Source organism: Salvelinus sp. IW2-2015, linkage group LG9, assembly GCF_002910315.2.
Source record: "Salvelinus sp. IW2-2015 linkage group LG9, ASM291031v2, whole genome shotgun sequence".
NCBI classification, from domain to species: domain Eukaryota; kingdom Metazoa; phylum Chordata; class Actinopteri; order Salmoniformes; family Salmonidae; genus Salvelinus; species Salvelinus sp. IW2-2015.
Genome location: NC_036849.1, coordinates 4,707,590 through 4,721,413, shown reverse-complemented (window position 1 = coordinate 4,721,413; position 13,824 = coordinate 4,707,590). Strand labels below are relative to the sequence as shown.

Sequence of the window (13,824 nt, the reverse complement as noted above, 5' to 3'; positions counted from 1 at the left end):
AACGGGTTGTGCCAGCTCTATAGCTCGAGACCTCCAGTGCGCCTCCACGGCCCAGTGTATCCGGTGCCTCTGCCAAGGACAAAACCTCCTGTATGTCTCCCCAGCCTGGTGAGTCCTGTGCCTGCTGCCAGAACCAGGCCTCCTGTATGTCTCCCCAGCCTGGTGAGTCCTGTTCCTGCTACCAGAACCAGGCCTCCTGTATGTTCTCCCAGCCTGGTGGCCCTGTGCAGCTCCACGTACCAGACTACCCATACGTCTCCTCACTCCAGTGGTGACCCATGGCACGAAGCCTCCAGTGATGATCCATGGCAAGAAGCCTCCAGTGATGATCCATGGCAAGAAGCCTCCAGTGATGATCCATGGCACGAAGCCTCCAACGACGGTCTCCATTCCGGAGCCTCCAGCGACGTTCTCTAGTCCGGAGCCTCCAGCGACGGTCCCCAGTCCAGAGCCTCCTGCGACGGTCTCCAGTCCGGAGCATCCAGCGACGGTCCCCAGTCCGGAGCATCCAGCGACGGTCCCCAGTCCGGGGCCTGCAACGAGGGTCCCCAGTCCGGAGCCTCCAGCGATGTTCTCCAGTCCGGAGCCTCCAGCGACGGTCTCCAGTCCGGAGCCTCCAGCGATGGTCCCCAGTCCGGAGCCTCCAGTGACGGTCCCCAGTCCGGGGCCCGCAATGAGGGTGCCCAGTCCGGGGCCCGCAACGAGGGTGCCTAGTCCGGGGCCCGCAATGAGGGTGCTCAGTCCAGTCCCTGCACCAGAGGTTCCACTAAAGTGGGGTGAGCCAGTGGTGGAGCGGGGTCTGCTTCCCGCACCTGAGCCGCCATCGCGGATAGATGCCCACCCAGAACCTCCCTTATAGGTTCAGGTTTTGCGGCCGGAGTCTGCACCTTTAGGGGGGGGGGTACTGTCACGCGATGAACTTAGAGAGCCTTTTTTATGTCTCTATTTGGTTTGGTCAGGGTGTGATTTGGGGTGGACATTCTATGTTTTTGTTTTCTATGATTTTGTATTTCTATGTTTTGGCCAGGTATGGTTCTCAATCAGGGACAGCTGTCTATCGTTGTCTCTGATTGGGAACCATACTTAGGTATCCCTTTTCCCTCCTTTCAGTGTGGGAAGTTAACTTCATTTGTGGCACAGCCCTTAAGCTTCACGGTCATTTTGTATTGTTTATTGTTTTGTTGGCGACATTATTTAAATAAAGAAGTAATGTACGCTCACCACGCTGCGCCTTGGTCCACTTCTTACGACGGCCGTGACACATACCTACAGGATGAAATTATTATGGACAAAAGAGCAAGATAGTTTTTATTTGTCAAACGGCAACGAAGCATCAATCATCTTGTCACCAAAATAAGACCCTTGATATTTATTGGAATAGGGCATCATGTTCATTACCGTCCACTTTCACCACCCTTTGAAGTTCATCATCATTTATTTAATCTGTAGCCGAATGCTGCGTTTACGTGCTCGTCGGAGATTCTTATTTCCTTATTGTGATGATGAAAATACAACTTTGTTTCATTCGTGTACTTTTTGGTCGGAACAATTCTTCAACCAATAACATTTTTTATGATAATGTTAGCTAGCTTTCTTAACATACACAATATTGTGGTTGTCAAAAACGGATTTGTTATCATCTTTTGGTTGAAAAGATAAAAGGTCAGTGGTGAAACATCACAACTAGGTAACAAGGGGAACAACATTTTGTAATTCCAACTTGGAGGGTTGTTCAAGTGAAACTTCCCAGTCAGAACTAAGAACTTTCGATAACTCCGATAGCATGTGACCCCAACATAATAAACTGCATGCTTTCCCCAAGTCTTAGTGAGAGGACCACACAACATATCATTGCGTGACTCCAAGTTTACTTTGATATGATGGTTGGTAACATAGCAGAAACTGATCTGAGCACCACTTTCAAAAATAGCTGCTGAAATTATACAAATGTTCTGGAGCATCACATTAAGGGGAAAGTAATCTGAAAGTAACTGAAAGTAATCAGATTGCGTTACTGAGTTTGGGTAATTCAAAAGTTACATTACTGATTACAATTTTGGACAGGTAACTATTAAATGTAACAGATTACATTTAGAAAGTAACCTACCCAACTCTGGTCAGAAGGCCTTGACGCTATAAGACGTGTGTATTTAATTTTTTTATTTTTTATTTAACTAGGCAAGTCAGTTAAGAACCAATTCTTATTTACAATGACGGGCTACCGGGGAACAGTGGGTTAACTGCCTTGTTCAGGGGCAGAACGACAGATTTTTACCTTGTCATCTCAGGAATTCGATCTAGCAACCTTTCGGTTACTGGCCCAACGCATTCCCACTAGGCAAGAAGTAAACGTTTTTGGCTTTGGCACCTTGCTGAAGATTTCTTCAAGACAGAGGACACTATTTCACCTAAGCCAAACTCTTCTCAGGGACAGCTTGTTGGCTGAATACCCAAAACACTGTTGACCAGAGCCCTTTACTGCAATAGAAGGCTCAACAGTCAACTATCAATATCTCCTCTTTGTGCAAACCACAGGAGGTTGGTGGCACCTTAATTGGGGNCCAGAGCCCTTTACTGCAATAGAAGGCTCAACAGTCAACTATCAATATCTCCTCTTTGTGCAAACCACAGGAGGTTGGTGGCACCTTAATTGGGGAAAACGTGCTCGTGGTAATGACTGGAGCGGAATCAGCGGAATGGTATCAAATACATCAAACACATGGTTTCCAGGTGTTTGATGCCATTCCATTTGATGTCTCCACTGGTGCAAACATATCGTAGATGTTATCAGCTAGTTGCTACCCCACAACGGAACCACAAAGCCTTCTGAATCTGACCAGAATATGAAACGTAAGTACAACTCCAAGTCTCTTCTGATGACCTCCTCTTATAGTTTACTTTAAGTTAACTTGGTGTCCAAAAGTACATTTTCACGATCTGACGATAGTGTTAGTCAGATTGATTACTGTCCATGTTCTCTCTCTCTGCCAAAGGAAAAAACCCATTAACCCATTCAGTTGACGCATGTTTAAAGTAACACGTGTGGTAACAAATAGAACTTGTGTTAATCCTGAGCTTTGGCACATGTAGCATGTTTTCAACCACTGGAAACAGCTGTTCTATTTTAACTATCAATGACTTCATCACATGAACTGGTGTGTCGTGCGTCACGAATGGCATAGGGCTCTGGTCAAAGGTGGTGCACTATATAGTGAATAGGGTGCCTTTTGGCACAGCGACGTAACTATTAACTGTAATGGATTACATTTAGAAAGTAACCTACCCAACCCTGGTCAGAAGAGGTGACGGCCTTGAGGCTATAAGATTTGTGTATCTAATAGGCTATCTGGAGATTATACTCATGCATAGTTCATGAAGCTTTCTTTTCCTGTTGACTGACATAATTGTTATTTAACTAGGCAAGTCAGTTAAGAACAAATTCTTATTTACAATGACGGCCTACCAGGGAACAGTGGGTTAACTGCCTTGTTCAGGGGCAGAACGACAGATTTTTACCTTGTCAGGTTGGGGATTCGATCCAGCAACCTTTCCATTACTGTCCCGATGCTCTAACCTCTAGGCAAGAGTGGGTGTCTGAAGTAAAAGTTTTCGGCTTTGGCACCTTGCTGAAGATTTGTTCAAGACAGAGGACACTATTTCACCTAAACCCAACTCTTCCCAGGGACAGCTTGTTGGCTGAATACCCAAAACACTGTTGGCCAGAGCCCTTTACTGCAATAGAAGGCTCAACAGTCAACTATCAATATCTCCTCTTTGTGCAAACCACAGGAGGTTGGTGGCACCTTAATTGGGGAAAACGTGCTCGTGGTAATGACTGGAGCGGAATCAGCGGAATGGTATCAAATACATCAAACACATGGTTTCCAGGTGTTTGATGCCATTCCATTTGATGTCTCCACTGGTGCAAACATATCGTAGATGTTATCAGCTAGTTGCTACCCCACAACGGAACCACAAAGCCTTCTGAATCTGACCAGAATATGAAACGTAAGTACAACTCCAAGTCTCTTCAGATGACCTCCTCTAATAGTTTACTTTAAGTTAGCTGTACAAAAGTAAAGTTTCACGATCTGACGATAGTGTTAGTCAGTTTGATTACTGTCCATGTTCTCTCTCTCTGCCAAAGGAAAAAAAACATTAACACATTCAGTTGACACATGTTTATAGTATCACGTGTGGTAACAAATAGAACTTGTGTTAATCCTGAGCTTTGGTACATGTAGCATGTTTTAAACCACTGGAAACAGCTGTTGATCTATTTGTGTAGAGTGTCCCGAATGGAACAGGGCTCTGGTCAAAAGTAGTGCACTATATAGGGAGCCTTTTGGCACATCCTACATTTTTGTTGTTGTTGTATTCTACCCCCTTTTTCTCCACAATTTCGTGATGTCTTCTTAGGGCTGCAATCCCATTAACGGGATCGATATGACAACAGCCAGTGAAAGTGCAGGGCGCCAAATTCAAACAACAGAAATCTCATAATTAAAATTCCTCAAGCATACAAGTATTTCACACCATTTTAAAGATACACGTCTTGTTAATCCCACCACAGTGTCCGATTTCAAAAAGGCTTTACAGCGAAAGCACCACAAACGATTATGTTAGGTCACCGCCAAATCACAGAAAAACACAGCCATTTTTCCAGCCAAAGACAGGAGTCACAAAAAGCAGAAATAGAGATAAAATGAATCACTAACCTTTGATGATCTTCATCAGATGACACTCAATAGACATCTCATGTGTTACACAATACATATATGTTTTGTTCGATAAAGTTCATATTTATATCCAAAAACCTCAGTTTACATTGGCCATGTTCAGAAATGCCTTCAAAATATCCAGAGAAATTCAGAGAGCCACATCAAAAAACAGAAATACTCATCATAACTTTGATGAAAGATACATGTTTTACATAGAATTAAAGATAAACTTGTTCTTAATGCAACCGCTGTGTCAGATTTCAAAAAAGCTTTACGGCAAAGCAAATATTCAATAATCTGAGAACAGCGTTCAGCCACAAAAGCAAGCCATACAGTTACCCGCTAAAATGTGGAGTCAACTAAAGTCATATATAGCATATAAATCTTCACTTACCTTTGCGATCTTCGTCGGAATGCACTCCTAGACTCCCACTTCAACAAGAAATGTTTGTTTTGTTCGGTATGTCCATCATTTATGTCAAATACTTTTTTGTTAGCGCGTTTGGTAAACAAATCCAAAGTCAGGAAGCGCGTTCACTAAAAGCAGACGAAAGTCAAAACAGTTCTGTAACAGTCAGTAGAAACATGTTAAACGATGTATTGAATCAATCTTTAGATGTTTTTAACATAAATCTTCAAATAATGTTCCAACTGGAGAATTCCTTTGTCTTCAGAAGTGCGATGGAACAGAGCTCGCTCTCACATGAACGCGCATGATCAGCGCATATTCAGGTCATGATAGACCTTACTCAATCCCCTCTCGTTCGGCCCCACTTCACAGTAGAAGCATCAGACAAGGTTCTAAAGACTGTTGACATCTAGTGGAAGCCGTAGGAAGTGCAAAATGACCCATATCCCACTGTGTATTCGATAGGCGATGAGTTGAAAACCTACAAACCTCAGATTTCCCACTTCCTGGTTGGATTTTTTTCTCAGGTTTTTGCCTGCCATATGAGTTCTGTTATACTCACAGACATCATTCAAACAGTTTTAGAAACTTCAGAGTGTTTTCTATCCAATACTAATAATAATATGCATATATTAGCAACTGGGACTGAGGAGCAGGCAGTTTACTCTGGGCACCTTTTCATCCAAGCTACTCAGCCATAAGAAGATATCCAATTACGATCTAATTATGATATTGTCTCATTGCTGCAACTCCCCAACAGTCTCGGGGGTGAGGCGAAGGTTGAGTCATACATTTTTGAAACATAACCCGCCAAACCCGGAAGCCAGCTGCACCAATGTGTCGGAAGAAACACTGTTCAACTGACGACCGAAGTCAGCCTGCAGGGGCCCGGCCCACCACAAGGAGTTGCTAGAGCGAGATGAGCCAAGTAAAGCCCCCCCCCCAGCCAAAACCTCCCCTAACCCAGACGACGCTGGGCCAATTGTGCACCCCCTATGGGACTCCCGGTTATGACACAGCCAGGAATCGAACCCGGGTCTGTAGTGACACCTCAAGCACTGCGATGCAGTGCCTTAGACCACTGCGCCAAGCTAGCGACATGGTTGTTTAATTAATGTTAAGATGGTGTGTTCCCTTGCTGAAAAATGTGCCAGGCCAGGGGATAAATCATCTTGTGTGATCAGAATAGAGATTTCTAGTGAAGTCATCATGAAGCTGTTGATACTGGCTCTTATGAGGACTGCCACAGGAAAGGAAGACCCAGTTACCTCTGCTGCAGACGATAAGTTCATTAGAGTTAACTGCACCTCAGATTGCAGCCCAAATAAATGCTTCACAAGTAACAGACACATCTCAACATCAAATGTTCAGAGGAGACTGTGTGAATCAGGCCTGCATGGTCGAATTGCAAAGAAACCACTACTAAAGGACACCAATAACAAGAAGAGACTTGCTTGGGCCAAGAAACACTGGACATTAGACCGGTGGAAATCTCTAATTTGAGATTTTTGGTTCCAACCACCGTGTCTTTGTGAGATGCAGAGTAGGTGAACGGATGATCTCCGCATGTGTGGTTCCTACCATGAAGCATGGAGGAGGAGGTGTGATGGTGCTTTGCTGGTGACACTGTCGGTGAATTATTTAGAATTCAATGCACACTTAACCAGCATGGCTACCACAGGATTCTGCAGCAATAAACCATCCCATCTGGTTTGCGCTTAGTGGTTCTATCATTTGTTTTTCAACAGGACAATGACCCAACATACCTCCAGGTTGGGTAAGCGCTATTTGACCAAGAATGAGCGTGATGGAGTGCTGCATCAGATGACCTGGCCTCCACAATCACCCTACCTCAACCCAATTGAGATAGTTTGGGATGAGTTGGACCACAGAGTGAAGGAAAAGCAGCCAACAAGTGCTCAGCATTCCAGGTGAAGCTGGTTGAGAGAATGCCAAGAGTGTGCAAAGATGTCAATCAAGGCAAAGGGTGGCTACTTTGAAGAATCTAAAATATATTTAGATTTGTTTAACACTTTTTTGGTTACTACATGATTCCATTTGTGTTATTTCATAGTTGATATGTCTTCACTATTATTCTACAATGTAGAAAATAGTAAAAAAATAAATAAAAACATTTGACTGGTACTGTATATCACTACACCATACTAAACTAAATAAAGGTTTAATCCAACAAATGTTGCATAGCACTATATAGTGGATATGATGCTATTTGGGACACATACATTGTTAGCATTTCCATGCAAGACCTATTTACAAGAAGAATGCATCTGTTTGATATTGCACAATTATATTGCCATATATCAATAAGCCACATATGCAAAGTATACTGTACACCAGGGCTCTCCAACCCTGTTCCTGGAGAGCTACCATCCTGTAGTTTTTAGCCGAACCCTAGTCTAGCACACTTGATGCTAATAATTACCTGATTGATAAGCTGAATCAAGTTAGTCACAACTGGGGTTAGAGCGTAAACCTATTGGAGGACCCTGCTGTAAACAGTTTACTCTTTCGCTCTCTCTCCCACAGTCGATTCAGAGTTAGAACCCCGGCAGAACTCCCCACGGTGTGTCTGTGACAGCTAGCTAGGCCTTAGAAACAGCCTGATCTACACTGACAGTCTCTGACACACAACACACACACCTCCCAACCAGCAGCAGGATACATAGCAAACATCTCTACACACACAGACACAGTCCACCCTTCTGCCTCTGCTTGTCTGGCAATGTCTGGGTATCCCCCTTTCTATGACCCGCTGGCAATCGCTCTCCAACTATGTAAGAGACTTCAGGGCATCTCTTCAAACAGTCCTCTACTGACTTGACAGGCATGAGGCCAGCCCACCCACATCAACAAACACGTCTGAGGCTCCTTACAGGTGATGCGACCCTTTATAGTGCACTACTTTTGACCAGGACCTAGAGAAGAGGGTTCCATTTGGGATGCAGACCCGAGGTATTTAACATTTGCTTGTTTATTATTTAGGCTCTATCACGTGGCTGTGTTTGTGTGTGTCTCTCTCGTCTCCTATGTTGTAACAATGAGTGGGTAAGTAACAAGGAAAATCCGGGGGTCACAGCTGGGGTTGTGGTCTAGCCGAATGAAGGATTTTGGCCCTGTGCTGCGTGGAGGATTATAATTTGAAACATCAAATTGTCTTATGTAACACATTGTAGTGCAGACGATAACACACTGTGGGCTGTCCAGCAAAGAGCAGCTGCTGCGCAATCCATGTTTGACCTCGCGACACACACAGACAGAAACACGCACACAGCCTCCTCACACAATGTACAGGTATCTCCTGTGGGGTTAGCGTGGTGTGTGTTCCCATAGGGCTCCAAGCGGATGGTGAGACAATATGTGTGTGATCTGTGCAACCTTGAAATTGCGTAATTCCCTAGTGACCTAATGGTGCAGTCATAATGATGACAGAATGCTTGTTCTAACAGATGAAAACAGGCAAAAAAACACTCACACACTCATGATGTGGAAATATGTTGTGAATACATCCATTTCTTTCTAATGGGTTGTGATTAAGGTGACAATGAGGTACATCAACGTAAACAAATCGTATTTTATTGATGAACAAAATAAATAAATAGAACTTGAAAATAAATTAAATGGTTCAGTAAATTAGTAAAGTAATAAAAGTATGGGTCAAAATAATTGGTTTTGAAAGCAGACAGGCTTCAAGAGCAAATTGCTTGTCAAAGTCAACAAGGTGTTGGTAGAACATTCTAGCATGGCTAAAATAGTATTGATGCCGTGATTGAACAACTTTGAGACACCACAATTGTGATTTAAACTGTTGATTGTAATTGCTAGTCATTTAGATTTGCTGTTTCTATAATTGACATATGTTATCTTGTATAAAGCATGGAAAGAGATAAGTTTGCATTGGCTACACAAAATCAATACACTATAATAATACATACAGTACATCATGCAATACAGCATTTTTGTATTGCACTCTGCTGTTTTATAGAGTATTGATTTGTGTATTTTGTATGCTGACCTTACAAAATGTATTTCCATATAAATTTACAATAAAGTTATCGTATCATACTATTTGAATGGGAGTGTTACAGTTAAATGTGATGTACAGTTAATATTACAGATGATAAACATAGCTATAAGGACGGGTACATAGTTATATTGAACAACCCTTATTGCTATCTTTGATCTTGCCTTTGCATTGTGCCTGAAAAACGTAATAAAGCACCTTTTAAAAACATAAAGTTATTGACATTCAGTCAGCTGACATTCTGAGACTCTTCTTTCTCTTCTCTATCTTTCAGACCTGAGTTCAAATACTATTTGATATCGTTCAAATACTTTGAGAGTTTGCTTTAGTCTGCATGGAGCCAGGTGGGCGGGGTTTGCACAACTGAACTTTTCTATTGGTTCCATTGCAACAGGCAAGCTACACTACTTGGCCAAAAGTATGTGGACATCTGCTCGTCGAACATCTCATTGCAAACTCATGGGCATTAATATGGAGTTAGTCCCCCCTTTGCTGCTATAACAGCCTCCACTCTTCTGGGAAGGCTTTCCAATAGATGTTGGAACATTGCTGTGGGGGCTTCCATTCAGCCACAAGAGCATTAGTTAGCTCAGGCACTAATGTTGGGTGATTATGCCTGGCTCGCAGTCGGTGTTCCAATTCATCCCAAAGGTGTTCAATAGGGTTGAGGTCGGGGCTCTGTGGAGGCCAGTCAATTTCTTACACACTGATCTTGTCAAACCATTTGTGTATGGACCTTGCTTTGTGAATCGGGGCATTGTCATACTGAAACAGGAAAGGGCCTTCCCCAAACTGTTGCCATCAAGTTGGAAGCACAGAATCGTCTAGAATGTAATTGCATAATATAGCGGTAAGATTTCTGGAACTAAGGGGCCTAGCCCGAACCATGAAAAACAGCCCCGGCCCATTACTCCTCCTCCACCAAACTTTACAGTTCGCAATATGTATTTGGGCAGGTAGTGTTCGCCTGGCATCCGCCAAAGCCAGATTAGTCTGTCGGACTGTCAGATGGAGAAGCATGATTCATCACTCCAGAGAACGCGGGTTTCCATGAAAACATGAATATGAGATGCATTAATAATAATAATAATAATGGTGTAAAATAAAACAATCCCTGGTGAACATAAGAGTCCAATGGCGGCGAGCTTTACACCACTCCAGCCGACGCTTGGCATTGCGCATGGTGATCTTAGGCTTGTGTGTGGCTGCCTGTCCATGGAAACCCATTACATGAAGCTCCGGACGAACAGTTTTTGTGCTGACGTTGCTTCCAGAGGCAGTTTGGAACTCGGCAGTGAGTGTTGCAACAGAGAACAGATGACTTTTACGCGCTACGCGCTTCAGCACTTGGCGGTCCTGTTCTGTGAACTTGTGTGGCCTACCACTTCGCAGCTGAGCCATTGTTGCTCCTAGACGTTTCCACTTCACAATAACAGCACTTACAGTTAACCGGGGTAGACTCTAGCTGGGCAGAAATATGATGAACTGACTTGTTGGAAAGGTGGCATCCTATGACGGTGCCACGTTGAAAGTCTATGTGCGCTTCAGTAAGGCCAATCTACTGCCAATGTTTGTCTATAGAGATTGCATGGCAGTGTGCTTGATTGTATACACCTGACAGCAATGGGTGTGGCTGAAATAGCTGAATCCACTAATTTGAAGGGGTTTCCACATACTTTTGCATATATAGTTTTAGGTCAAGCACAGAAATGATTGAAATGATTTCAAATAGTATTTGAACCTGGTCTGGTAGCTTTATGAACATCTGTTCTTACAATCTGTTGCTTTGGTGGACTGCTTCCATAAAGATCATGGCTGCATCTCAAATGACATCCAATTCCCTATATAGCCAACTACATTTGACCAGAGACCTATGGGGCTTACACACTATAAAAGGACTAGGGTGCTATGTGGGATGCAGCCAGTGTGATTTCAGTGTCCATCCTACTTCTACAGTATTCAAAAGGCCCATCCATATTACTTTGACTATGACCATGTACTGTTATTAGTGACAATATTAAATGACATTACAGGCCCTTACTTGTAAAAAATGATACAACTTCAGCATGCCCTACTATGGGCTGACACTCAACATACAGGTCAACTGTAACAAATGTGGTAATTATATATATATTAATTTCCAGGCCAGGTCTTGTATGATTCGACAAAAACTTCTGGCCCAGGTTATACAGATGTAGGATCTTAATTTGAGCCCGTTTCCTACAGCAGGAAAATAATCTTTCTGTAACAGGAAATGTGAATCATCATGTTCTCAGCAACAAAAGAGTGATCAAATTAAGATTCTATATCTGCTGGTTTGTATGGTTGAAATGCAACCATAAGTGATTGTTGAACAGTTGTGAAGACCTGCACAAAAATGTTTACTATTAAAAATTGGTGTCTCCATATCTTATTTTTGTTCCCCCCTCTCTGTTGTATCACAAACGTTGTGCCAAATGTGTTGTTACAGCAGTTGTACAACCTGAGTGTGTTTGGGGCCATACAGCCCACAGCCCTTCACATATCACCTCCTCTTTATCTTATGTTGATTTAAAGATGGTTGATTGACATGTGATGCCACCAATGGGGCGGCGTTCAGTGCTGGCTGCTGAGGACTCCATTGGGGCCTGTTTGCTCCACCTCCTCTGGCTGAGGAGCTTTCTGTTTTTCTGCACCTTCACTCGTACATCAAACACCTCCTGAATAGCATTCTTAAAACAGTGAAAGTTGTAGTCAATCAGTCCTGTGGGATAAAGACAAGATAGGATGAGATCAGTATTCAGACAGGACGAGCAGAGTTACCATAGCTATTAGAATGTTAAAATGACAAATTCATCTCGCTCTCACAATATCAATTATGAGCGAAAATATCCTACATTGTGAATCAGATAATAATTGCAATTGCAAGAAACACAAAATGAACACAAAAAACACAAAAAAATCTCTTCTGTATCATTAGCTTGTTAGCTTAAATCTAGGTAATACATGTTTAATGTATCTGTCAAATTATCCAAGCCATCTCTAATTATTTCGATAGTCAAATATGCAAGTTTGGAGCAATGCTATTTACATGAGATGTTTTTATTTTATATCACTGAATTTGAAGATAAGCTAAATATACCATTGTTGAGTGGTAATTGTCTAGAGTTGAAAGTGTCAAAACGCTTATAAAGACTGAAATATTATTTTACAATTCAAGGGAATAGTATGCAGATGCTATGGGCTCATACATGCTTTGAAGACAACTTTTACCCTCATTCTTCCAAAGTTTTGGAGGGTAAAAGTATTTGAAACTGCAGGTGAAAACAATGCATGATACGACCTTGAATAATATAACCTGTAGGATTTGACCTGTTGTAAGAACCACTAAAGTTAATGAATTAATGTAACCTTATCATTGTTGGCTTTATTGTTATTTTGGGGAAAAGAGGATATTTCGTGACTCGTTGACAAACAGTTTACCAGATGTAAGAAGCTTCCATGCTTTTGTTCTGCTGACAAATAGGATAGGGGGAAAGACTAATCAATGCCAATGGAAATGTTCAAATGTAACACATAAAAAAAAGTCAAAGACCATACTGTTGAATAAAAATACACACAATAAAAAACAGGAAATACACAACCATGCACTGACTTCGCTGTCAGCCTCTGAAACTCTCAATTCCGAGACTGCTATACGAGTCTAATAAATACAACTTGAAAATGACTGTTCCCATAGTTTGGATGCCATGCCTTCCCATGTACTGTACAAAGAGAACACTCTTATGAATGCCTGTTATCACAAGTGCTGTGTCATCTGTCGTCCAATCTCTTAGCTGCCGCAGACAGCCAAGGCTCAATCTAACAAGCCGGGAGGAATTGACAAGTTCACAAGTTAAAAGGAAGATGAGAGCCTTTGATCATCGGTGCCAAGGTAACCACACTCTTCTCTTTAAGGGATAGGAGAGAGAGAGCGAGAGAGAGCGAGAGAGAGCGAGAGAGAAGTATCTATGGAATAATAGGCTTTCCATTGCAATTTATATAAATGACTTATTATGTGTTCATCTGTTAATTGAGCGTAAGAAGGGATACTGTATTTAGTCTCTGGACAATACAAGCTTTTTGCTTTACATTGTCATCATATTAATTATGTTCTGCCATCTGTCAATTAACCCATATCACTGTGCTCATCACAGATCACACAACACGCTAGAAGCGGTTGGATAATAAATATTTCAATCCTGGTTAGTCGTTAGCCTTTGGAAGCATGCTATTTAGAGTAGCAGGTCCTCTAGTATCAGCAGGTATTCAGTACTGCACTTGTGGATTCATGTCATGTCTGGTCGTCGTGATATCTGAATATGCACATGTAGCTGTGCTAACTCGAACCTTGGCATAAATCATGCATTGATGTAACTCAGATTTTTGAATAAATCATGCATTGGTGTTAACAGGAGATATGTGTGACATTTCTTGGAAAATCTTTTGTAGTGCCAACGACTAATCTAAAAACTAGGGAGGTAACATAAAACTTTGTGTTAGTACAAGCACATAATATCCAAAGTTAGAATTCATCCCTATAAGTCACAGCACATTCTGCTATAAGGCTAGGGGTTCTTCTTGGACCAGGTTGGGCCCTGGTCAAAAGCAGTGCACTTTAAAGGGAATAGGGT

At 42.3% G+C, this 13,824-nt stretch overlaps 1 protein-coding gene across 1 annotated transcript in view; it reads right to left on the bottom strand.

Annotated features, from left to right (window-relative positions):
- Positions 1–11,594: 11,594 nt before the first annotated feature.
- The window catches only part of rragd (ras-related GTP binding D), a 35,135-nt gene continuing 32,905 nt past the window's right edge, over positions 11,595–13,824 (bottom strand). The window contains exon 8 of the mRNA XM_023994049.2: positions 11,595–11,915. Coding sequence (XP_023849817.1) covers positions 11,713–11,915 — 203 coding nt within the window. The 3' untranslated portion in view covers positions 11,595–11,712. The remainder of the gene's footprint in view (positions 11,916–13,824) is intronic.